At 44.2% G+C, this 27,748-nt stretch overlaps 1 protein-coding gene across 1 annotated transcript in view; it reads left to right on the top strand.

Annotated features, from left to right (window-relative positions):
• The window catches only part of LOC124117431 (bifunctional D-cysteine desulfhydrase/1-aminocyclopropane-1-carboxylate deaminase, mitochondrial-like), a 48,402-nt gene extending 32,463 nt beyond the window's left edge, over positions 1-15,939 (top strand). The window contains exons 3-9 of the mRNA XM_046479331.2: positions 7,816-7,974; positions 9,643-9,779; positions 10,521-10,620; positions 11,208-11,308; positions 13,118-13,281; positions 14,411-14,551; positions 14,964-15,939. Coding sequence (XP_046335287.1) covers positions 7,816-7,974; positions 9,643-9,779; positions 10,521-10,620; positions 11,208-11,308; positions 13,118-13,281; positions 14,411-14,551; positions 14,964-15,085 — 924 coding nt within the window. The 3' untranslated portion in view covers positions 15,086-15,939. The remainder of the gene's footprint in view (positions 1-7,815; positions 7,975-9,642; positions 9,780-10,520; positions 10,621-11,207; positions 11,309-13,117; positions 13,282-14,410; positions 14,552-14,963) is intronic.
• The last annotated feature ends 11,809 nt before the right edge of the window (positions 15,940-27,748 follow it).

The raw sequence follows: 27,748 nt of genomic DNA, 5'->3' as shown, positions 1-27,748 counted from the left end.
CGAAACATCATTGCCGGCTGGGGCAGATGACGGGCGAGCATAATGACTGGGAGAGATAATTATGTTATTAATCATACGGCCGTTGTTGTGTTGGAAGTAAGGCCACACTTAATTACTCTATTTGATATATTCAAGTGTGTGTAGATGTTTAACCTAGATCTGGTGTTGATATTTGACAAATAGCTGAAATATGTTTCTAGAAATGTTACTCAACGGAGATAAACAAATTATGAAATGTTCTAAGTTCTGTAGGGATGCATTTTACAGCTGAATGTTCAAATCCTTTGAATTTTCAAGCAGCGTTGAGGGTTGAGCAGTCAACAAGACGTGCAGGGGAGATAGAAAATTTAGTACTTAGACGCCTGAACTACGACTTGCCACAAGATAGCGAACTGTCCGTTATTAAACAATAATACCTTCATTACAATTATTTAAATGTCATCCCTTTCTTGGTTCATTTGGGGGCACGGGTGGCCCAGTCGTCTAAGGCGCCGCGATTCGCTGTGCAGAGTTGCGTCCCTTGGGCACGCCAGAAACCTATGATTGTGGGTTCGAATCCCGGTTCGCCCCGATTATGTTTCTAGGTTTGTCAGCACCATACTCGTGCTTGTGGGTTTCACCGAAGTGGTAAACGTCTGAGACCTGCATCACTTCGGGCTTTCCTCCCACATTAAGCTGGCACGCCGTGATATAACTGGAATACTGTTAAAAGCGGCGTTAAACCCAACTCACTCACTCACTCTTTGTTCATTTGCTTGAAGTTAGCTGTGTTCATCACAACGGTGGACGGTGTTTCAGTTATATCCTCATAGCCCGGGAGGCCCAGCCGTCTAAAGCGCCACCATTCGCTGTGCAGATCTATGATCGTGGGTTCGAATCCCGGTTCGCCCAGATTATGTTTCTAGGTTTGTCAGGACCATACCATACTCGTTGGTTTCACCGGAGTGGTAAACGTCTGAGACCTGCATCACTTCGGGCTTTCCTCCCACATTCAGCTGACACGCCGCGATATAACTGGAATACTTTTCAAAGCTGCGTTAAACCCAACTCACTCTTCGCTCACACTTTTGGAGATGGAGTGTTGCTTATGTTATCAATCACTGGTTTGCCTGTATCGGATCCTGTTATCGTAAATGCAGCAGTGGTGAAGCTGGAATAGTCCTGTCGACGGCGTAAAACAACACCCCTTCGTTTAGATCGAGGCGGTGATCCAGACAAACACATTATCAAATCGCAGCGGCCTAGAGGTCTTTCTGCACGCCTGGTGCGACAGAAGCTGTGGCAGCGTCGTTGTGTCGGTGTAACAAGTAGCCCTGTTTCATTACTCGTATCAGTCAATCATCAGACAGGGACAACGCAGCGTTGCTTAGCAACCTATTTAAACAGAAAACGTTTAACTGCTTGAATGGATTTCACTAATGTCACCACAATGATGGAGTTGTAAGACAAATATTGTTCTCATTAAGCCAAAATTTCGATTCCGAACTTCCGAATTTGTCTTGCTACTTCCAGAATTTCTTGTGTATTTGATCGTGTACAGGTCACAACATGCAACATTGATGGCTCATTGAAACCCGGTGAGTGTCTGTCTTTCAGCTCGACTTAATTTAAATTGTTATCTGTTCACCTTAACTGGTGGTGTTTCAGACGATGGACAACACAACTTAACAATTCCTAGATTATCCCCCTTTCCGAACGAATGTCAGATTGTCATTTTGCTCTTTTGACAATTATGAAATATAATAATAATTTATTATCCCGAAGTAAATTTGGGTTTCATCAGCACAAGATCTAAGCTTATTGGTAAAGACAAATACAAATAAGTAAGAACATCACAAACAATAATCTATCACAAACTTATTTTAAAATTTGGAACTAGCTCCGGGGCCTGTTTGTTCTCAACGTCGGCAATCGCAGTCTGCGGCCATAAGTAAGAAGTTGATACTCCGAATGTAAAACATGCAAGATATGGCTTCATATTATATTTGCTTTATTAATGCAGGCTTCTGACATAGAATATTCACAAACATTCGCAAATATGAAAACAGATTATCTCCTAAATATTACCCATACCTCACTCATTAACTCAGCTGTTGAAATTAATGTCTTCGTTAACATAAAGTTCACATCAATTTTGAAAAGACGCACGAAATTTATTGTAGCGACATACCACTCAAATGAACTTAAGGACCACTGGTTCTTTCTTATGACTTTTTCCTTGCTAAATATTTCATGGCTATAGTAATATGAATGAATCGGGTGGTCTTTAACTTCTTTTGAGTAGCATATTAACATAGATACAATCTAATGCTGCACGACCAGGGCCCACTTGCACAAAGCGATATTAGCGCTAAGACTATCGTAAGTCTATGTTGAAGTATGGGAGTTACGATCATCTTAGCGCTAAGACTATCGTAAGTCTATGTTGAAGTGTGGGAGTTACGATCATCTTAGCGCTAAGATCGCTTTGTGCAAGTGGACCCTGGTTTGTGAGATATGATCTATGCATGTATGAGAACAGGATGTGTTTTGTGGTAGGACATGCAATAAAACATCACAACCAAACAAATCTGTTGTACGAGGCCACCTGCATGAAATTTTTTTTTAATTGTACTTGCAAAATGCTGAGGAGGTCGCCATGCCCTGGTGCACAACTCGACACGTTTTTGTTTACTGTTAACTGTCATCTCTGTTGCAGTGCAAATACTTCTTCTAAACCAAAGCTTATAAACCCCTTATGTGTGGTGACATAGCTTTGAGCCCGAGGGGACTTTTCAGTCAATACACTCTTCAAAAAAAGAAACGCACAGGTAGATATTTAGTAAATTTATTGTACCTAATAAAGTCGATATATACTGAACCAAATTAAAAACTTCACAATCCTAAAATTTTAACATTTTGACCAGTTATCATTGTGGGCCCTTATTGTGTATTTAAACAGTAATGGCTACGTATTGTCTTCAGATAACACCCGTTTTGTGCAGGTGAATCGATCAAAATCATGTGCACAGCACTATAGTGGCAAAAGTGGTTTTCCACGTGCAACTGGTCACGTGGCCATAATACCGCACGTGTTTTCAGCCATACTTGTTAGCTGTCATTAACAAAAAAAGAAAAACACAAGAAAACAAAAGTCTTTACAGCCATTTGTCATGCCACGCCTTTCAAATGTGCAACGTGAACGTGCCATCGGCATGTTGCAGACGGGAACGTCCGTAGCTAAAGTCGCAAGGACGATGGGTTGTAGTCGACGGACTTTTTATGATATACAGACGCGTCTACAGCAAACGGGTACCACCGCTGATCGCCCTCGGCCAGGTCGACCACGTGTGACGTCACATGCAGAGGATCGTCAGATTGTCTTACGTCACCTCCGTAACCGATTTTTGACGGCTACATCAACCAGAAATGAACTGTTTAGGGGTAGACTGAGTGCACAAACTGTTCGAAACCGTCTGAGAACCGCTCACCTTCAAGCACGACGGCCATACTGCGGGTCGATTCTGACTCAATTACACAGACATCAACGTCAATTGTGGGCACAGCGACACTTACGATGGACTTCGAATTGGAATCAAGTCGTCTTCAGTGATGAATCCTGATTTAATCTTCGATTTGCTGATGGTAGGGCGAGGGTGTGGAGGCGCCGTCATGAACGTTACGCCCAGTGTTGTGTACAGGAAATTGACAGATTTCGAGGCGGAATTTAAGTGTCATGGTGTGGGGTGCTTTCTGTGGCAATGCACGTTCCAGGCTTCTTGTCATCCGTGTTAACCTCAACGCTGCTGCTTACCGCGACCAGGTACTGGCACCAGAACTTCTGCCTTTTATGGCAGCACAGTCATGAACCCGGTTTGATCTTCCAACACGACAATGCCAGACCCAACAGCAATTTTGACAAGGAATTTCCTTCAGAATGCGGGAGTCAACGTCATGGACTGGCCGTCAAGGTCTCCCGACCTCAATCCCATGGAACACGTCTGGGATGCTCTTGGCAGAAGTCTGCGCACTCTCCAGAACCGCTTAGCCCTCATGGCGCCTGGCCGTCATCTGGCTTTGTAAACTGCTCAGTGCCGCGCTGTGATGATGTCGCGGTTTCAAAAACGTATTCATTGTATAACAAGTGTTACAACGTTCTTATTTCTTCACACAGTGTAACCACATTGTATAGCATTCAACTAGAGTTGATTGTCTCCCCAACGGTATCTAAATTCAGAAAATCCAAAAGATATCATATGCACCGCCTAGCCAACGTTTTAAGAGCCGGTATTCTATGTTTGCTGTGTATTTTTACATTAACTGGACTGAAGCCCTGGAATGTGGAAAGTAAAGTCTAGCAAGCGCCCTTGTTTGAAATCTAGATCACCAATAATTCATGTCATTGGATAGTACATATCCTAACGGTGATATACACATGACATGTATGTCAAAGTAAACATTCATTGAGTATTGTCCGCGAGTTTAATTTACCGATAAAAAATCCCGTTGAAATTGTCAGTGTTTTCGAAATTGATTAAAGTGGTCGTGATTAGTTCATAGGCAGACTGTTTCAAAGATTCTGTAACAATACGAAGGACAGTTCGGATTATATATCTTGAATAAACACCGGTTACGTCAGTGCTTTTTCATCAGTCACTATGATAAAAACAACTTCGGGGTGATTGACATCGGACAGTTTCAAAGGACAAAATATAAAAGATTCCTAAACAGCTCAAACAATCCTCTCAAATTGACATCGCTCATTATCGGACATCGTTATTAATTCTTAATAATTAACAAGATTATAGTAACGTACACGTAGATTTAATCACGTTGGTTTTCATTGGCAGCACATCAATTCAACAAACCTATTTTCGATCACTCGATATATGGGGGCCATGTCATACAAGCATCGATTCGTTGTGTTGTGATGCGTTGTTAATGGTTAAAACCAAGTTTAATAAAATCTTGAAGCGTGATATAAGTGGATAATTTTAATGCTTAAATTTGAAAGCTCAAAAAGTGTGGAGTAGGCTATATTTAATACAAGGAAACTATAGGCTAACCTTTCGCAGGTGAAAGAAGGAAATATTTTTGTATCATTTCAATTATAAGTAATATCTAGATTAATTAAAAAAGAAAATCACGAAAATATGAACTGTTGTTTCAAAAACATTTCTTTCATATTATTTTTTTGTAAATGCGACTTTAGAATTGTATTTACAGGTTGAAGTTGTACCATTAGAGGCCTAGTTGTCGAGCTATAATCGGGATCTAATAAGAGTTATTCAAACAGTGTGTCCAGAACAATATCCATGTCAAGAATATGCTTATGGCATATACAATCACTGACCGGGAGTGTAGGTGTATAAGTCTGGAAGTTAATTTAAGGTACCGACGTTTACTACAATATCTGAAAAACTATCGGACCTACTCCAGTCAAAGTTGGTATGAGATTATTAAACAGTTATACATAACTGGATATTACATTTAAAGACAATCGGTGCATGAATAAAAAATCTGTCTATTTAGCTATCACTATATTTCATCAACAACCAGACCTGTTCGTCACGGGTGGAACGAGCATTCATTGTAACAGCCATCTGCATAATGCTACCCCTGCGTCACAGGGCCATATGACACAGTTGAACCAATCAACTCAACTCGAAAGGTTGCACGGGAATATGCAGATATTGTAGTAAACGCCGGTACCTTAAATTTACTTCCAGACTAGGTGAGGGTAAGCTGTTGACAGTTCATCAGAAGGTAGTTGATTGTACTCCTAGCATCTTGTTTAAGCAGCTGGGGTGATGAAGATGGGTTAATCGCCTGGGGCATAGTATCAGGCGTTAGAGCGCAATGAGGACGGGCTTCACACATTGTACAATTGTGGGGAATCGAACACGAGTGACCACTGTGACCACTAGGCTACCCCACCGCCCCCCGTTTCTTAGAACCCATCAAGGAGGAGTTTAAGTAGAGTGACAATGTCACTAAGTCATCAACAAAGTTAAGACAGATAGTTCGGCTGTCAAGGTAACGTTAACCCTTTTTATGGATATCCAAGATACAATAGGATCGAAACTAGGTAGGCTGTGCCCTGTATAGCCCGGACGCCGAATAGGGAGACAGGTGCTCCCTCAGGCTCAGCTTAAACTCCTCTGATAAGGTTCAAACTGTTGGTAAACTTCCGAGGCAGGCAATATCAACAATGCCCAGAGTGTTCCGGTGGAATGCCCGGGACCTGATGAATGCATTTCAATTGTAATACCTTGGTTTTACAATTAACGTTTCTATAAACTTGCCTCTTGATGTGAACACATGGATTAAAGTCACATGACGTGAATCGAACCTGCAACCTCACATATCGTGTTAGGGTTTTGTAACCCATTTTCTTACCACTGAGCTATCGGGGCAGATGATGAAAAGGTGTTCATTTTATCATGTCCTGACTCCAGCTAGTCCATGCTGCACGTGTGTTTTTTTCTTCTCGCACGCTTTGAGCTAATTCATGTAATACCGCGATACACTGTAATGTTTTCTTATTTTCTGGTATTTCTTGCAGGTAGGCGGCTCATAAGCTGGATAAAACACGCCTGCTCGGTTTTAGTTGAAAATGTAAAACCTTGAGCTCGAGACCAGCCCTCGTTTTCGGCCCGAGGGCTTTTCTCGAGCTCAAAGTTTTACATTTTCAACCAAACCTGAGGAGACGTGTTTTATCCTGTACATTGACAAACGCAGCGCTACGATCGTCTTCCGGAACAGACGCTGGTATCCACGCGGGCAAAACTCGTTCAGCCGTAAACCGAGCACGCAGCCTGCCCTCTTGTGTTTATATCTCCCGAGGCTCGTCTTTCACTATATTACCGACCGTTGAACATCTTAGCCCTTTGTTGACGTAAAAGAGTGCACACATTGAAAAATAGACAAAAGAATAAATTTGCTATGAAACGAATTCAACCGTTTTAGTGAGCTGTTAAAAATACTGCCTGCGTATTTTCAAACAATTTATACAAATGTAAATACTCCAGGTGCATGTTAATAGTGGCTCTGTTATACGTCTTCATTTCTAGTCTCCACCCGAAGGCTTGAAGCAAGACGGCATGTGTCCTTGACCTTGGGATTCAGCCACCACAATAGGCGGAGTTTACTGAACGTGGGGAATTTAATGTACGAGTTGAACTGACAATATTATTTTACACCCTTATTTGCACGGACTAGCTTTACTGTACCGGGGGGAAATACAAGACTTGTACAGACCCACTGTCGCTTTATTGTATCAAGGAGATATATACTTCTACAGACTCGTCTTAGTATACTAACGGACAAAAAAAACTGTGCTTCATATCAAGTTTTGTAAATGTTCTGTTAGTGAACATAACAAAATAATATATGATCATTCGTCTGACCAATGTTTTATTGGTTAAACAAAATATTTCCTATGAGCACTTAATAGCTAAACAATCAGTGTGTGTTGTTCACAGCTATAAAACACGTGTGTGAGTATCATGCGCCCAACAAACACGCAAACATCCAAATTGTGCGCTATGCATGAAATTGTACAGCACGACCTTAAGTCGAGGTGTCTTCGTGAATATGTACTGAAAGATGCATTATTTAAATTCAGAATAAACGTATTTTTATTGAACTTTATATGAAGAATAGTAACTTTTCCCCTTTAGTATATGTCCATGTGGCATCCATGATATCACAGTGTTTCTGACGTCATCTCGGGTATGACATCACATGGTATAAGAGTGTACATTTCTACCACTCCTCCAAACAACGGTAAATGACCTATTTTTGAAAGAACTTTTGTCTATTGTTTCATTTCAGGTAGGGAAGCTAGAATTCCTCCTTGCAGATGCGATCTCAAAGGGATGCAAGCACGTGATCACGTGTGGTGGGGCACCATCCAATCACTGTCGAGCTTTGGCTTTGGCGTGCAGACAGCTTGGACTTATTCCTCATCTATTTTTAACTTCCGGTGCAAAGGTCAGTTTAGTAATTTGTTTTTGATCCTTATGATCAAATTCATTAAGGAGATAAACATACTGTGTTTTCAGTGTAAAATGCGGTTACCTGTAGATTTAACCGGTCATTAAAATCAGGTCTTAGTGCCAGCTGCCGCCACACAAAGATCTGAGGACATCCCATTACAGGTCACGTCAGAACATCCTTTCATTTACGTTGAGTGACCAATGAAATGACAGGAATCAAACAGGAAGTCGACATTAGCTAATCAGAAAGCACCTTTCTCGTGCTTTACGGCATTAGTTTCCAAATGGCGTCTTCCATTCAAATCTACGTTTTGAAAAATATATTTTGACAATGTTGACTATTCAACATTTGAAAACTGAACAAAAGAAAATTCTGGAATGTCTAATAGATGGCTGAGTTTGTGTGTTTGTTTGTTTGTTTGTTGTTTAACGCCGCACTCCAATATTCCAGCTTTATGACAACGATCTGTAAATAATCGAGTCTGGACCAGGCAATCGTGGTTGTATTGCAGTAGGTCAGGGCTATGGAAAGTATCTTCCGTTTCAAATGTCTAGCATGTCATGTACAAATCTAGCATTCGGAATCAGTCGAAAAGCCCGTAACATCGTTCGGAATGCCCCGTGTTAACCTTTACTTGGTTGCATGATTACAAAACACATTTGGACTTTCGCTTTCGTGATCTCGCGAGGAACGCTCTGATTGGTCGAATGAAAGGTCGTTCTGGCGTGACCTGTAATAGATTGTCCTCAGATCTTTGTGTAGCAGTAGCGAGCACTAAGATTTGATTTTGATTAAATTGGTGTACTACTACCGCCACATTGGCTATTTTCTGGGCAGACAACTCCCCCACAGCCACGTGCCTGTCGCTGAAGCCGACAACACGTAGGAGCGGTTGTTTACAATGTGCGCCCAGGTTGATCGCGCATCCCGATGGTGTGGGTGGCTGCCCATGCCATTGACCAAGCGACTTGTAGGTATCCGGATAGGAATATAAATTCTGTGTAGCCCACGCTAGTCGAAAGACTTGACTAAATGGAACGGGTACCTGTTCGGTGACGTGGTTGATGCACGTCGTCGTAACCCGATCGCGTGGATCGATGCTCATGGTGTCAACCACTGGAATGTCTGGTCCAGGTTCGATTATGTACAGACCGCCGTCATGTAGCTGGAATATTGCTGAGTGCGGCGTTAACAAAGAAAGAAAGAAAGCAGTATCCCGCGTCTCATCCACAATGTCATGCTTCACTGACCAACCGGACGTTCTCGACTGCTGGCCATGGCAATAAACTGTGAATATTAAGAAAGATCCACCCTTCTCGGTCAGTGTTTCTAATTTGTATGTCGGGGCGGTCGGGTAGCCTAGTAGTTAAAGCGTTCGCTCGTCACGCTGAAGACCCGGGTTCGATCGGGTACAATGTGTGAAGCCCATTTCTGGTGTCCCCGTCGTGATATTACTGAAATATTGCCAAAAGCGGCGTAAAACCATACTCACTCACTCACGCACTAATTTGTATGTCAGACTCGTGTTTCCGGTCACTGGCTTGTGTGGACCAGTCTCGTTTATGAAAATGTTGCTCTAATAAAGCGTCACTGACTGCGGCGTTAGACAACATACACTCACTCCGAAATGCATTGTAACGAATCATCTGATTGGTTTTACAGACATCGGACGATGTCGGTTGCCGTGGTAACATCCTGCTGGACCGCCTGTCTGGAGCTGACATCTACATGATGCCGCTAGACTCGGATGATGAGAGGGACGTCCATCCTAAAATGGAGTCCTTGGCTAAAAAGATTATGTTAGTTGCATTTACCCGAACTCACTACCCTATAGTACATGCCCGATTATCAGAATGTATTCTTTCTCTATTCTGTTGTGATAAAAACCCTAGACTCTTTCGCCACAAGCAATGCCCGGTTCGATTGAAGCGACGCTAAAAATAGCCATCCAATCAAATTACACCATAGTTTTTCGATTGAAACAAGCGGCGCTATTTCGAGCCTGGTCCCTTGGGTGTGATGCGCGTGCACCGTAGCGCAATAGCATCCAAGCAAGGGAACCAGTCTGGAGATATCACCCGTCACCTTGTTGTTTACTGAAAACACAAGGACTTCGACCCCGACCGAGTTCGCTCTTAAATAAAAACGAAAAATAACTTTCCATATTCAATAGAAATCTCTGGCCAAAGCAGAGTCGATTGAACGATTCCGACAATATCATGAGCATGTATGAATCACTATCAAATAGTGATGATAACAGGTGTTCGCGAAAAGGTGAGCATATCCTGCCCAAACCGGTGGCACCCGTCACAAACACATGCAAAGGCAAGTCAAATGTTCATCTAAAAAACATGGGAACATATGACACAAATCAAAAAAGGGAATTGCATCGGACATCATTTTTGTCACCGATGCATCAAATTTGGAAATTTGGAAATATCCTCCACATACTTAAGAAATACTCTCATCAATTTCTCACTTCGAAATAAAGGGGAAGGGGGGTCGCAATGATTCCTAATGCCTGATGCTGTTGGTTGTAGGGATGATACAGGCGAGAAATCCTACCTCATCCCAAAGGGCGGGTCCAATCTGATGGGCGTGTTTGGTACCATGGCGATATTTGACGAGCTCTCCAGACAGGTGAGACGAGTACATGTTATTAGCAAAAACATAATAATTATAAGATAGTGTGTCTTTGACCCCAGCTGATTTTCAGATACAGGTAACATTCGTCTCGTGTCCGTCAAGGAACTGTTAGATAATTCCCTTGGCCATTTTTTATTCATCTACACAAATGTCCAAAACTTGTAAATGCTCAAAAGGAAGAAAGACTTGTTGTCAGTCCAATTGGTGAGTGAGTGAGCGAGTGATTGAGTTGGGTTTTACGCCGCTTTTAAAATGATTCCAGTTATATCACGGCGTGTCAGCTTAATGTGGAAGGAAAGCCCGAAGTGATGCAGGTCTTAGACATTTACCACTTCGGTGAAACCCACGAGCACGGGTATGGTGCTGACAAACCTAGAAACATAATCGGGGCGAACCGGGATTCGAACCCACAATCATAGGTTTCTGGCGTGCCCAAGGGACGCAACTCTGCACAGCTTATCGGTTGACCAATGAAAACCAATTATGTTCCGAAGTAATGGTATAAGCTTTCTTAATACCTCTCCTCCTTCTCCCCGTTATAAGAACGGTTAACATTATCCGTATTCCTGTGTTATGTCGAGGGCGCCCTGGAGAGATTTGACGACCTCTTCCTGACCTGCGGCAGCGGCGGGACGACCACGGGACTGTGTATTGCCAACCACTTGGCGGGGTCCCCTTTGAGGTGAGTGAGTGAGTGAGTGCTAAGATAACGTTTTAGCCGTTGAGTATTTACTCACATTGATAGATTGATAGATTTCCGTGGATATCAAATAAGAAAATAAACCGTGTGTGATTTCAGTTTAGAGGTATCGAATGTACATTCGATACTTGTAAACTTCATTGGCAAAATGTACAGTTATCGAACCGACGTTACCCTTTAACATGTCGCATAAACTCACAACAGCGATACACCTGTATAATGAACAATCGGCGAGGAGCGCCGTTGTTTGCATGCACTGCAGTGGAGTCTGTGTACGTGTGGGACCTGCATTTGAACAGTAAATAACGATGTAGGAAGAGATACTGATACGCAGGTTGAAAAGCTCCATTAGGAGATAAACCTACTGTGTTTTGAAATTTGATGCAGTCCCACTGTAGAGTAGACGCCTCTTATTGTAATTTGGCGCCGAGCGCTTTAGCCATTGACGCCGCGTTTCTTTGAGACCTGAGCCCCGTTCCACAAAGCGATCTCAGTGCTAAGCTGGTCCTAACTCCCATACTTTATCATAGGCTTACGATCAACGTAGCACTAAGATCGCTTTGTTGAACGGGGCCCTGGCTTGTATTTGAGACCCCGCGTAAAAGAGGAAATATAGATGCGTTTTACAGTTCATATAGGAGTGATCGATCGGCAGACATGTTTTTATTAATCGATGTGTAGGCTATCGATGTATTCATCTGCACGTTTTTTGTGTGAAAAGGCAAAAAAGAAGCCTTTTTTAACCAATCAGAATCAAGCATTCATCAATGTCATGGTAGAATGTGTCATTACGCAGTGTGTTCTTACAAGAGCAACCAAAATAAGTTAGTGAAAGGTGATTTATTTTTTGAAGTTTACGCATGCCCAGCTCATCTGGGGCTCTGCTGCTGAGTGAGTGAGGGGGTACAGAGGGAGAGGGGATGGAAGGAGTTATCTCCCAGCAATATCACCACCTGGGACACCAGAAATAGGATTCACTTGTTTTACCCACGAGGGGAATCGAACCCGGGTCTAGCTGTATTCACCTAGCTGTATTCACCTAGCTGTATAGGCTATGCCAACCGTAAAAGGCGACTATGCTTGTCGTAAGAGGCGACTAACGGGATCGGGTGGTCAGGCTAGCTGACTTGGTTGATGCATGTCATCGATCCCAATTGCGTGGATCGATGCTCATGATAATAATCACTGGATTGTCTGGTCCAGACTCGATTATTTACAGACCGCCGTCATATAGCTGGAATATTGCTGACTGCCGCGTTAAACAACAAACCAACCAACCAACCAACCAACCAACCCTTGAGGTACGTACCGTAAAGGTTGTAACATAAGACTATATTTACGCCCCTGCCTAACTGTAGAATAAACGCCATTTATTTTCTATAAAGCTCTTTTCATATATTTAAAGAATTCATCAGTGAGGTAGTCTAGTGGTTTAATCGTTCGCCTTCACGCTGAATATACCCGCGCCGATTCCCCTCCGGTGCATTTTGTGAATAGCCCATACTTGATGAACCCCGTCGGGATATTTCTAAACCAGCGCCAAAGCTCCGACACTCAATCAATATATATAGAGAGTTCAAGGTAACTATAATTGCATTTGTATGCTCTGAATGAATTTCTTTGTCCCGATGTGAGCCGATTACATTGATTTGTTCTGAATGAATTGGAGTGTTCTTTGATTTATGTTTATTATTATTATTATTTTTTTATTTTTTTATTATTATTATTATTATTATACAAAACACGCTTTATACAATTCACATGTCAAAACGTGGAGGTTTCTGCGTGTAGGATTCATGGCGTAATGGTCCACAGCACCCCCGCGGACGCCCATCGCCACGTGAACGGCACGCTGCGTGAACTGGGGGTCGAGGACGCCAGGTCGGAGGACATCGTTGACGTCATTGACACCTACCAGGGCAAGGGCTACTCCATCTCCAAACAGGAGGAATTAGGTATGAGTGAGTGAGTGAGTGAGTTTGGTTCAACGCCGCTTTGAAGAATATAAACAAATCAGTTATGTAAAGTTATGTAAGCTTTATCGAAAGCCCGAAATGACGCAGGTCTTTACCTCTTTGGTGAAAGCCACGGGCAAGGGTATAGTGTTGGCAGCATGAGCGGAAGTGGTTGGAGAGAAACTTATGTCTCCTATCGCAGCGACTAGAGATCTAATTATCGTTTGTTTGTTTGTTGTTTAACGCCGCACTCAGCAATATCCCAGCCATATGACTGCGCTCTGTAAATAATCGAGTCTGGATCAGACAATCCAGTGATTGACATCATGAGAATCAATCGACGAAATTGGGATACGATGACATGCATCAACCAAGTCAGCCTGACCACCCGATCGCGTTATTCGCCTCTTACGACAAGCATAGTCGCCTTTTACGGCAAGCATGAGTTTCTGAAGACCTATTCTATCCCGGATTTTCACGGGTCCCACGCAATTTGGATGCGATGACATGCATGAACCAAGTCAGCGAGCCTGACTGCCTCATCCCGTTAGTCGCCTTTTACGGCAAGCATGGGTTTCTGAAGACCTATTCTACCCCGGATCTTCACGGGTCATATAATTATTGAGAACGAGGCAGTGATGATCACTTTTTAGAAAAAAGGTATCCATGACTAAATCAACACGTGCTATATGCCATGGTTGTCTTTGATGTCAATAATGGTCATTTCCTCTTAAAATTTGGACAGGGTAATTCAGAAAGTATATACTGAGGCCAAGTTCTGATTGGGGAAGGTTGAAGGTCAAGGACACTTTTTACACCCCGAGGGCCTTAATGGGCTACTCCCAGGGTCTTTTGTCAGTTCGGGATTATCTTTGAAATTGACCCGTGGGGATATCGGAATAGTTCCCCCCAGCAACGTATCCTGATAGTGAGAGGCGAGTACATGGATCGGGTGGTCAGGCTCGTTGACTTGGCTGATTGCATGTCATCGGACACCTCGACGGTGTTGGGAGTTTCTCAATATATCAATCACCTGTTTGTCTGGTCCATACTCGATTCGTGACAAGCCGTCGTCATTCAGCAGGAAAACTTACTGATATTTGATCACGGATGTTCGTCTCTCTGTCAGATTTCATTGTGGAGGTGAGCAGTACAACAGGGGTGCTGGTCGACCCCACCTACACGGGCAAGGCGGCCTGGGGGCTTGTGCAGGAGATGAAAAACAACCCCGGCCGCTTCAAGGGACGCAGGGTCCTCTTTCTACACACAGGTGAGTTTGGGGGTGTAGGGAAGGGGAGGTGCTGGTCGACCCCACCTACACGGGGGGCAAGGCAGCCTGAATGGTGTGTTTGTTTGGAGGGGGGGGGGGGGGGAGGGGGGGATCAGGAGTTAAAAAAAAACCTATCGCTTCAAGGTACGCAGGGTCCTCTTCGTACACACAGGTGTGTAGGGTTAGGGGTTTGGGGGCTCAGATGTGGTGAGTTCTTTGAATAATAACCTCCATCATAATAAGGGGCGGTGGGGTAGCCTAGAGGTTAACGCATTCGCTCGTCACATTGAAGACCCAGGTTCGATTCCCGACATGGGTACAATGTGTGAGGCCCATTTGTGGTGTCCCCCGCCCTGATATTGCTGGAATAAAGCTAGAAGCATACTCACTCACTCTCATCATAATGTTTCAGGCGGGATGTTTGGGCTGTTTGACGGCCGAATGGACGACATGTTAATGCAACATGGAGCGTTGACAAACAACGTCAGAATGTGCTCGAAACAAACCAACGGGGCGCAGAATGGATCACACTGATCGCCATGGAGAAGCAGAGAGATAGTTCGACTTCATACAGGTCACATTACGGTCGCGATGGAGAGTGCTAACGGGTTAGGTAGTTCTTCACGCTGATTATTAGTTCCATCCGACTGACGTCGCCGCTACCAGTGATAGACATGCTAGAATATAGCTGAGCTCTTCACCATGCGAAGCTGAATGAGAAGTTATTAGTATCCGGAAGCGCTCGTAAAATATCTAACTCACCATTGCAGAAGGTTGAAAGGGAATTCTCTTTTTTCGTGTGTTTTTTTATTCACAACAAACATAATTTTCAAATAAGTTTATTTTTAATTTTTTATGTATGAGGGTGTTTATCGGATATGTGGATGCCAATATTTCAATGTTAAAATTTAATATTCGTCTTTTTGTCTTGCAAAGAATGACAAATCTATAAACTATTTAGTCCTAAGCTTATGAGTACGCATGGTCATTCATTCATAACAAACTGAGTGGTATGCCGGATACCCGGAGTGGTCGGGAGGGGTTTGGCAGCCTCATCTATGCAATGCCGGGAACTGACCACATCAGCAACCATCGGTATAGAAAATACATGCCAGTATATATTTTCTCTAATACAGGCGCCAACATCGATTCCTTGTTTAAAGACTCTAAGCCAACTCTGATAAAATGGTTTTAAGTGATATTCCTGCCTGTACTACAGTTGACCTGGTGCAAAATGTTATCACTGTGTATGTATAGCTGTCTATCATTTGGATTCTGTTATACCCAAAACGTTGTCTAGAAATATACCAGTATATAGAGGTTATCACGCGAGTGTGTTTGGGGATGGTAAATATCCTCCATTAGGAATAAACATTGTATTTAGCGAGCCTTGGCGAGCTAAATACATAGTGTTTATTCCTGATACAGGATATTTACCATCCCTAAACACACAAGCGTGATAACCTCTTTATCATATAATGTCATTCTTCAATTCTGTGCTTGAAAATCGCTTCCCCTCACTCACAAACATTACCTAAACATTGCAAGTTTTCCTGGAATGCGCGCATTAATATTTATTACGTCACAGGGTTAAGTGATGTGTCAGTCGGACAGTGACAGTAGCCAATATAGTTCTAAGTGAAATCTGTGTCTTATAAAGTGTCGAAGCAACATTTACGCAAAACAACAATTGCTTTTACTTGCCTTTCGCGGCAATCCATCGGTCTGTCCGCTAGAGTAACTGCCCTTTGTCAAAGGGAAGCTACTCTAACCCTAGTCTATGAGACGTCACGGCCACGTTCCGACGTTGTTGACAGTTGCCTGACACTGATTTTCAGTATATTAGACAGTTCTTTTGATAATTGTAGAAATTATCCCTGTAGTTTATCCAGATTCACGATAGTTAATTATGACTCGATCGCCGAATGACAGTGCGACGCCATGTTTGTTTATAAACACTGAAAGTAGTCCCTACTTGACCTTTGATATTTGCATCTCTATCCGCATATGACCGCAACGGATATCGTTTTTATCCGTTGTCTTTATCCTGCCGAGAAACCTACCCATTGTATGATAAATCTAAATATATGGACAGTATGCATGTGGCCTTTGAATGCCCAGTTACATTTTCTCGAGGCAAGGGAGTTAACTGTCTGTAAAACTGGGCTTTTATAGTGAGTTAACTCCCTTGCCTCGGGAAGATGACCGAGTTAGAATCTCGTCAACACTGCGGGCTGATTAGAGTGTTGTAACATTCCACAATCTGCAATAACGTATTTTTTATTGGTTCATTCACCCAGTTCAAAACATACCGCTGCTTATTGGCAGCTAGATTTGTTTATGTAGCAGTAGGGCGTGATGTCTAGTTTTTTTCTGAATCCATTTTCTTTAAAACGGGAAGGGTTTGTGTTTTTTAGTTTTAGAAGCAATGGCATGCCAGGTGTTGTTTTTCTCTCCGTTGTGTTACTTTTAATTTGAAAAGAGATAAACTGATATATCTGCGCATGCGCAGATTTCATTGGATCTCAAACTATGGAAGACACGGTGGGGGTGGAGTGGAATTATGAGGCTGTGAATTCTGGGAAGTCGTTGGTTTAGAGGGCACCTGTTCAGAATGCTAAATACTATTTTGATTAATCTGACCGATGGAAAGCATCTGAGACCAACGTGCATTCATCCTCGTTTATCCAGTGTATTATTTTTGTTATTTCATGTTAAATATCCTCAGCCTATTCGTTGTTATAGCTTTGTTTTCAGTTCGATTCCAAAGACAGGACACAGAACGTTTCTGTGGTAACTTACTGATACGCGAGATGGAGAGAGGACATCCTCGGTCACCCAGGGCATTATATATACATTCTGCTGCGATAAATAGCTTCGTTTCGAAAGTGGCGTCACGGTCACCCTGTCCCCTATCCAGCTTAGCATGAACCTCACGTCGCCCACGTGAGTTACTTGATTGGGTGGCTATCTTTAGCGTCGTGCAATCGTGCTCACAATGAAGCTGTGGAAGGTTTTATGGGTCCAAGGTATTTATTCCAACATGTAGATATAACACCCTTGACAACCGAGGATGCCATTCGTCACATTGATCTAGATAAATGTCTACAACCCAGAAGTCTTGAATATTGTACTTATATCTTTACTTTTTACCTCCCTTGTTGTGGAGTTTGTTTGCACATATATACTTTTTCATCCTGTTATTCCAAAACGTATTACATGTTTTTCATCTTTACCCTCAATACTCCAGCATGACAAACATTTCACTTGTTGAATCAAACACACACAGTACTTGATGTGTCTCAGTGTAGAATTGTTGTAACACCGCGTATGGTGCATATCTACCCAATTAGCCTATCAGGGACTGCTGAATATTGCAAGCATTGCGGAATGTCCATGGTTAGTTGTTAAACCTGTTACTTTCTATGCATATTTACTCCTAGGAAAACTCATACATTACACCATCCTACGATCACGTGTCACTTTACCAGGAGTTTTGACAAACGAATATGACTGGTCAATAAGAGGTTTCAAATAACACGAACATGTCTTTAGCAATGAATTTATAAGTCTGTATCAGCTTAAGTCAGTGCCTGCCATTCACATACAGAAATACGGATAATCTTCGTTACGACTCTCTTACTGCTTAGTTCGTTAAAGCGGACGGCGGCACAGCATTAGAAATTGGCACTAGTCCTATAGTCCTTGACAAATTGCCCAATAGTTAAGGAATCATAAGCACATGTAGAAATTTGCCATTTTAAGGGTTTTGCTATATGTTATATCATTCAAAGGACTAGTGCAATAAAAATGTTAGTTTCTATTGCTGCAGCACCAAGATCCAGTAAAACTAGGAATCTTCTACAGTAAACGTACCGAGTCCGCCATTTTGGTTTTGACCGATGGCCCAGAACACCCGGATCGCATATGTTCTCGTACGGAAAACAAACTCTTTTTTTTGTTGGAAAAGTTTGTCCTGATTGTTTATTCGGGGTGGGGTAGAAGCATTAAGACCCATATCCTCGGATTATCAGCTAATAAATCAACAGTTGCGTTTGTGAAATGTCGCTAACACCTCGGAGGTACCACGACGAGGCATCTTCTCGAGGCAAGGCAGTTTACTGACAACAAAAGTATATTTTATAGTCAGTTAACGCCCTTGCCTTGGGAAGATGCGACGAGACTGTGTTGGAATTGACCGATCCGCCGAGTATGTGTATAACTCTTGATTAAAGTGACACGTGCATTCATATCTTCTTTGAAGTGAGCATGTATCGCCATCATGAACAAAATAAACGTGCCAGCATTAAACGGTCTCTTTGTTTTTTTTGTTTTTTTACCGCAGTCAGCCAAGTAAGACATTTGTATCGTCTTCATCATGGTTTTCAATTCTTCCAGATTCACCTTAAGAAATGTGGCGTGTTCGTTTTTTGTTGTCCGTCTCAGTCAGCACTGTTCCAGCAATATCAGCCGTCGAACACTTAATCGATTCCGGGCAAGACAAACCAGTGATTGTTATTATGATTTTTTGTTTGTTGTTTAACGCCGCACTCAACAATATTCCAGCTATATGACGGCGATCTGTTAATAATCGAGTCTGGACCAGACAATCCAGTGATTGACGGGAGATAAAGAATAGAGAGCTGTGGACTTTATCTAACCCGGGTCTTGACGGGAGACAAGCAATAGAGAGCTGTGGACTTTATCTAACCCGGGTCTTGACGGGAGACAAGCAATAGAGAGCTGTGGACTTTATCTAACCCGGGTCTTGACGGGAGACAAGCAATAGAGAGCTGTGGACTTTATCTAACCCGGGTCTTGACGGAAACAATATTCCAGCTATATGACGGCGATCTGTTAATAATCGAGTCTGGACCAGACAATCCAGTGATTGACGGGAGATAAAGAATAGAGAGCTGTGGACTTTATCTAACCCGGGTCTTGACGGGAGACAAGCAATAGAGAGCTGTGGACTTTATCTAACCCGGGTCTTGACGGGAGACAAGCAATAGAGAGCTGTGGACTTTATCTAACCCGGGTCTTGACGGGAGACAAGCAATAGAGAGCTGTGGACTTTATCTAACCCGGGTCTTGACGGGAGACAAGCAATAGAGAGCTGTGGACTTTATCTAACCCGGGTCTTGACGGGAGACAAGCAATAGAGAGCTGTGGACCTTATGTAATCCGGGTCTTGACGGGGGACAAGCAATAGAGAGCTGTGGACCTTATGTAATCCGGGTCTTGACGGGGGACAAGCAATAGAGAGTTGTGGACTTTATCTAACCCGGGTCTTGACGGGGGACAAGCAATAGAGAGCTGTGGACCTTATCTAACCCGGGTCTTGACGGGAGACAAGCAGTAGAGAACTGTGGACCTTATCTAACCCGGGTCTTGACGGGAGACAAGCAGTAGAGAACTGTGGACCTTATCTAACCCGGGTCTTGACGGGAGACAAGCAGTAGAGAACTGTGGACCTTATCTAACCCGGGTCTTGACGGGAGACAAGCAATAGAGAGTTGTGGACCTTATCTAACCCGGGTCTTGACGGGAGACAAGCAGTAGAGAACTGTGGACCTTATCTAACCCGGGTCTTGACGGGAGACAAGCAATAGAGAGCTGTGGACCTTATATAACCCGGGTCTTGACGGGAGACAAGCAATAGAGAGCTGTGGACCTTATGTAATCCGGGTCTTGACAGGAGACAAGCAATAGAGAGCTGTGGACCTTATGTAATCCGGGTCTTGACGGGAGACAAGCAATAGAGAGCTGTGGACCTTATCTAACCCGGGTCTTGACGGGAGACAAGCAGTAGAGAGCTGTGGACCTTATGTAATCCGGGTCTTGACGGGAGACAAGCAATAGAGAGCTGTGGACCTTATCTAACCCGGGTCTTGACGGGAGACAAGCAGTAGAGAGCTGTGGACCTTATCTAACCCGGGTCTTGACAGGAGACAGGCAGTAGAGAGCTGTGGACCTTATCTAACCCGGGTCTTGACGGGAGACAAGCAGTAGAGAGCTGTGGACCTTATCTAACCCGGGTCTTGACAGGAGACAGGCAGTAGAGAGCTGTGGACCTTATCTAACCCGGGTCTTGACAGGAGACAGGCAGTAGAGAGCTGTGGACTTTATCTAACCCGGGTCTTGACGGGAGACAAGCAGTAGAGAGCTGTGGACCTTATCTAACCCGGGTCTTGACGGGAGACAAGCAGTAGAGAGTTGTGGACCTTATCTAACCCGGGTCTTGACGGGAGACAAGCAGTAGAGAGCTGTGGACCTTATCTAACCCGGGTCTTGACGGGAGACAAGCAGTAGAGAGTTGTGGACCTTTTCTAACCCGGGTCTTGACGGGAGACAAGCAATGAGAGTTGTGGACCTTATCTAACCCGGGTCTTGACGGGAGACAAGCAGTAGAGAGTTGTGGACTTTATGTAATCCGGGTCTTGACGGGGGACAAGCAATAGAGAGTTGTGGACTTTATCTAACCCGGGTCTCGACGGGGGACAAGCAATAGAGAGCTGTGGACCTTATCTAACCCGGGTCTTGACGGGAGACAAGCAGTAGAGAACTGTGGACCTTATCTAACCCGGGTCTTGACGGGAGACAAGCAGTAGAGAACTGTGGACCTTATCTAACCCGGGTCTTGACGGGAGACAAGCAGTAGAGAACTGTGGACCTTATCTAACCCGGGTCTTGACGGGAGACAAGCAATAGAGAGTTGTGGACCTTATCTAACCCGGGTCTTGACGGGAGACAAGCAGTAGAGAACTGTGGACCTTATCTAACCCGGGTCTTGACGGGAGACAAGCAATAGAGAGCTGTGGACCTTATATAACCCGGGTCTTGACGGGAGACAAGCAATAGAGAGCTGTGGACCTTATGTAATCCGGGTCTTGACAGGAGACAAGCAATAGAGAGCTGTGGACCTTATGTAATCCGGGTCTTGACGGGAGACAAGCAATAGAGAGCTGTGGACCTTATCTAACCCGGGTCTTGACGGGAGACAAGCAGTAGAGAGCTGTGGACCTTATGTAATCCGGGTCTTGACGGGAGACAAGCAATAGAGAGCTGTGGACCTTATCTAACCCGGGTCTTGACGGGAGACAAGCAGTAGAGAGCTGTGGACCTTATCTAACCCGGGTCTTGACAGGAGACAGGCAGTAGAGAGCTGTGGACCTTATCTAACCCGGGTCTTGACGGGAGACAAGCAGTAGAGAGCTGTGGACCTTATCTAACCCGGGTCTTGACAGGAGACAGGCAGTAGAGAGCTGTGGACCTTATCTAACCCGGGTCTTGACAGGAGACAGGCAGTAGAGAGCTGTGGACTTTATCTAACCCGGGTCTTGACGGGAGACAAGCAGTAGAGAGCTGTGGACCTTATCTAACCCGGGTCTTGACGGGAGACAAGCAGTAGAGAGTTGTGGACCTTATCTAACCCGGGTCTTGACGGGAGACAAGCAGTAGAGAGCTGTGGACCTTATCTAACTCGGGTCTTGACGGGAGACAAGCAGTAGAGAGTTGTGGACTTTATCTAACCCGGGTCTTGACGGGAGACAAGCAGTAGAGAGTTGTGGACTTTATCTAACCCGGATCTTGACGGGAGACAAGCAGTAGAGAGCTGTGGACCTTATCTAACCCGGTCTTGACGGGAGACAAGCAGTAGAGAGCTGTGGACCTTATCTAACCCGGGTCTTGACGGGAGACAAGCAGTAGAGAGTTGTGGACCTTATCTAACCCGGGTCTTGAAGGGAGACAAGCAATAGAGAGCTGTGGACCTTATCTAACCCGGGTCTTGACGGGAGACAAGCAATAGAGAGCTGTGGACCTTATCTAACCCGGGTCTTGACGGGGGACAAGCAGTAGAGAGTTGTGGACCTTATCTAACCCGGGTCTTGAAGGGAGACAAGCAATAGAGAGCTGTGGACCTTATCTAACCCGGGTCTTGACGGGGGACAAGCAATAGAGAGCTGTGGACCTTATCTAACCCGGTCTTGACGGGAGACAAGCAGTAGAGAGCTGTGGACCTTATCTAACCCGGGTCTTGACGGGAGACAAGCAGTAGAGAGTTGTGGACCTTATCTAACCCGGGTCTTGAAGGGAGACAAGCAATAGAGAGCTGTGGACCTTATCTAACCCGGGTCTTGACGGGAGACAAGCAATAGAGAGCTGTGGACCTTATCTAACCCGGGTCTTGACGGGGGACAAGCAGTAGAGAGTTGTGGACCTTATCTAACCCGGGTCTTGACGGGAGACAAGCAATAGAGAGCTGTGGACCTTATCTAACCCGGGTCTTGACGGGAGACAAGCAATAGAGAGCTGTGGACCTTATCTAACCCGGGTCTTGACGGGAGACAAGCAATAGAGGGCTGTGGACCTTATCTAACCCGGGTCTTGACGGGAGACAAGCAGTAGAGAGCTGTGGACCTTATCTAACCCGGGTCTTGACGGGAGACAAGTAGTAGAGAGCTATAGGGGCTTTATCTCACCATGGTCAACACGGGGGCACAGATGTCGATGAAAAAGAATAAATATAATGAACTACATGGTCTCAGTCTAGACAATATTATTTTGTAAAAGAATCGATAGAGGTATGAAATTTTAAATAAAGAGAGCACATCTAACAGCAGTTCCCATTGAATTTGGTGCCGACCTATGTTACCCGGAGCTACGTTACCTGTAGATGTTACCTGCTTAAATCAAGTGACGGCTCTGTAACCCATTGTAAATACTGGGTTGTGTAGGCATTAGGTGAGTGAGTGAGTTGGTTTCACGCCGTTTCTTAGCGATGTTCCAGCAATATCACGGCGGGGGACAGCAGAAATGGGCTTCACACATTGCACCCATGTGGGGAATAGAACCCGGGCTTTTGGCGTAACGCGCGAACGCTTTAACCATTAGGCTACCTCACCGCCCCCGTACATGTCAACACACACCAACAATACACGTCAAGCTTAAACATCATCAGTGTGTGTCCCTGTACTTTGGGGAAAACCAAAATACTGGTACCTATCAATTAATTCCATCACCGATCTTTTCTAAATGGGTACAATGTTAGAAGCCCATTTCTGGTGTCCCCCGCCGTGAAATTGCTGGAATATTGCTAAAAGCGGCGTAAAACCATACTCACTCACTCGTTTCTTAAAATTGGAAACAACAACATTCACATTAATACATGTCATTTCATTGTTTCGTCATCTGTACATGAGGTCGGGGAACACAAAGTGAGGCTGTAAACACTGTCCAGTCAACGCCGCGATATGTTTGTTTGTTTGATGTTTACTCCGCACTCAGCAATATTACAGCTTTATGACGGCGGTCTGTAAATAATCGAGTCTGGACGAGACAATTCGGTGATTGACATCATGAGCATCGATACACGCAATTCGGATGCCATGACGTGCATCAACCAAGTCAGCGAGTCTGACCACCCGATCCCGTTAGTCACCTCTTACAAGCATGTGCTGCTGAAGACCGATTCTAACCCGGATGCAAGGTTCTGCCGAGGTAGCGACCTCGGAGGACCATCGCTATTATTTATTGATTGGCGCATCGTATTAACGCTCAGTGGGTCATCGGAAGCATTCATGTAGATGAGTGTATTTTTATATAATTATTGGAGTCAATGACTGTCTCAAACATATTTTACATCACTCGGAAAGCAGCTTCTGTACTGAACCGCAAAAAAAACGTCGCTTCATGAAAGTTTCCCTTGAAATATCAAGACATTTTTGTTTGGAGGTGACATTTGTCTGTATCCAAATTTAATGTTAACGGCCAAAACGTGACACAAATATGCACATATGGGCCGCCAAAGCGCAACTTAACAAAAGACAATGGTACCAAGTCCCGAATGCTTTCCGTGAAAATCAAAATTTACTTGCGTTTTCTTGTGCCTTTTTCTAATAAACGGCACCCCAACACGTGGATCCAACATTCTTGTATCGATACTAGCGCCATGCCAAGACTGACGAAAAATCAGAGAACCAGGCTGTAGGACGACTGCACGAATGGTGGCCAATGCTTTTAATGTCCACGTGAGAACCGTCTACAGATTACAGCATCGATACCAGGTCACCGTCATGAAACCGGGGTTCTCTGATTCTTCGTAAGTCTTGGCATTAAACATGAAACGTAGGAAAACTGAAAAATCAGAAATTAGCAACGAACCTGGCTTCGTGACTACTCTTGGTTGCAGCATAACTCAGAAAGAAATACTACGTATTTCAGTTTTGTACAATCATGTGAAAGCTAATTCAATGTCAAAGATAAATTTTGATTTTAGAACCAGTACTATGAAGAGACATGCTTACGACAGTGATCACAAACTGTTGAGGCTAAATACTAGTATAGGACTTTGGACGTTGTTGCTGCAATATGTGTTACATCTGAGAAAGATGCCCTGCGAAACATGGTGCGTATTGCTAGCCTCACTGGTTGATTGTGATTCTGCATCAATAACCTATATATGAGGTGAGGTGAAATAGGATTTAACGTCGCGTCCAGGATTATTGCACTTATATAGAGACGTGCATGCACGTGTTTATGTCTGTGTGTGGCTGCTTGTACTAGTCCGGACTGATGCCGATTTATAGTGCTAGCTCACTGAGATACCATGCCGCAGTTTAACATGAATACCCCACTCAGACACAGTATCTGACTCCGAGCCGACCAGTCCTTGTTTTAGCCCCTTAATGCCGAGCGCCAGACAGGGTAACAACAAGTACCATCTTTTAACGTCTTTTGGTATGACGCGGCTGGGGATCGAACCCCGGACCTTCCGCTCTCCGGGCGGACGTTCTACCATTAGACCACGGAGGCGGTCAACCTATATATGAACTCACAGTGTGTGTCCCCATAAGTTTTTAAAATGACCCCATGTTTTTATGCTGGAGGGGTCCTTGATCCCACTAGTTCAGTTTCTTGGCAGAACACTGCTGGATGTTCACGGTTCCGTTATATGATTGTTTATTAGCCTAGGGTGGGGTATAATTAAGTTATACCATGTACTCGGGTATCAGCCACCAAGAGTTGCACAGTGTGTGGTTAACCCTTCAGGTCCAGACACAACACTCCTACATATCTAAGTATACAATCACAACGGTGTGCGTGCGTGTGTGCGTGTGTCGTCTGTCCTTGTCCGGACTGGTGCCGATTGTTTAGTGCCAGCCGTCTGAAATACCATCCACAGTTTAACATCAATACCCCACTCTGACACAGTCCACTGACTCCGAGCCAGTCCTTGGTTCATCCCCTTAATGCCGAAAGTACCAGTACCATCCATTAATCTCTTTTGGTATGACGCAGTTGGGGATCGAACCACCGACCTTCCGATCTCCGGCAGACACTCTTTCCACTACACCACGGAGGCGGTCTACAATCACGAGTCAATAAAAGTCTTACCTACACTCCCAGATGATAAGAAGTATTAAGTCAATCTGATCGTGAATTGGTGTTTCTACAGACAAAATGAACATTTAATTAACTTTCAATATTTTTTTATTCCGAATATACACAACTTCCTGAAATACTGATTGTCTCGTGGTCAAAGTCACATGACCGACATCGATCTGTGACCACATGTATTTCAAACACTTCAATCACTTGAAAAGCTTATAGCAACATAAGTAATTACTTATATTACCTTGCACATGAATGTCACATTCTCATTGGCCGAGACCCTTCTATTATTGTCAACGTACCCCTATTACGTAAGGTACATTTCGTATTTTTCCTCGCTCGAATTGCCAAATTTTTGTCATTACAATTGCAACATACCAACTGCAATTCTGTGTCTCACATTACCGTATTCACGTAATAAGCGCCCAGGGCGCTCTCAAAATCAGAAACAGGGGGCTCTTATTAGAATGTTATTTTGGTGAAAAAAAACAGAGTTTAAAGATCGTAAATTTCGTGGTTTTTGCTGACATCCTGAAATGTTTATAAACGACAGATATATTTTTCCAGAATTTAATTGCCCATAATTATGGGTGCATATAACACACGAGTGGGTATTATACACGAATATATAAGTCTTGTGCACATTGATCAATCGGAATGGGTGCTAATTGGGATTGTTCACTAGTTAATATATTAGCAAATATCGCTGTCGGCGCTTATAACGTCGAATACGGTAATCATATATATATATATATTTTCCAGATGATGTAAATCGAGGGGGAATAACTCTAGGCTTGTCTTCTGTCAACGTTACAAATGCCTAACTGTGGTATTCTTACTGATTCAGACCATGTATGCATAAGACAAACCAGTAATATTATTAGGAGTGGGGTATGACAAGTCATTGTCTACCTGTCTGGGCTCGGCAACATAAACAAACATAGAGGGTGTCCCCTCCCCACAGCTTATAATTCATTATATATCGAAACAAAACAACAATGTATGCTCAACATGTTAATTTAATGCCTTGTCCAGATTAGGGTTGGGACGTGTAACTTGGGTACTCGGGTCGGGTGGGTACTGACTACCCGGACCCATGGATATATTGTTTAATGACAAAAAATTATCTAGAACTCTACAGTTACACTATAAGTGACTAATGTTTGCATTTCTTTCTGACTATGCACGCATTCCTTCTGACTTTATATGTATGAATAAAGATAAAACTTCAGTCAACTTCAGTTCATGCATGACGTGTATCTAAATACATTTTGCCAGGGCTACGGTCAAACTATTCCCAGTCGGACATTTGGACCTATCTCTTGAGACCTACAGCGGGTACCCGGGTAGGGTCGGGTAATAGGGGGGTGGGTACCCGGGTAGGGTCAGGTAATAGGGGGGTGGGTACCCGGATAGGGTCGGGTAATAGGGGGGTGGGTACCCGGATAGGGTCGGGTAATAGGGGGGTGGGTACCCGGATAGGGTCGGGTAATAGGGGGGTGGGTACCCGGGTAGGGTCGGGTAATAGGGGGGTGGGTACCCGGGTAGGGTCGGGTAATAGGGGATGGGTACCCGGGTAGGGTCGGGTAATAGGGGGGTGGGTACCCGGGTAGGGTCGGGTAATAGGGGGGTGGGTACCCGGGTAGGGTCGGGTAATAGGGGGTGGGTACCCGGGTAGGGTCGGGTAATAGGGGGGTGGGTACCCGGGTAGGGTCGGGTAATAGGGGGGTGGGTACCCGGGTAGGGTCGGGTAATAGGGGGGTGGGTACCCGGGTAGGGTCGGGTAATAGGGGGGTGGGTACC

Source organism: Haliotis rufescens, unplaced genomic scaffold, assembly GCF_023055435.1.
Source record: "Haliotis rufescens isolate VD_foot unplaced genomic scaffold, xgHalRufe1.0.p SCAF_123, whole genome shotgun sequence".
Classification (NCBI taxonomy): Eukaryota; Metazoa; Mollusca; class Gastropoda; order Lepetellida; family Haliotidae; genus Haliotis; species Haliotis rufescens.
The sequence above is the reverse complement of the archived record's forward strand: the minus strand, read 5'-3'. Positions and strand labels throughout refer to the sequence as shown.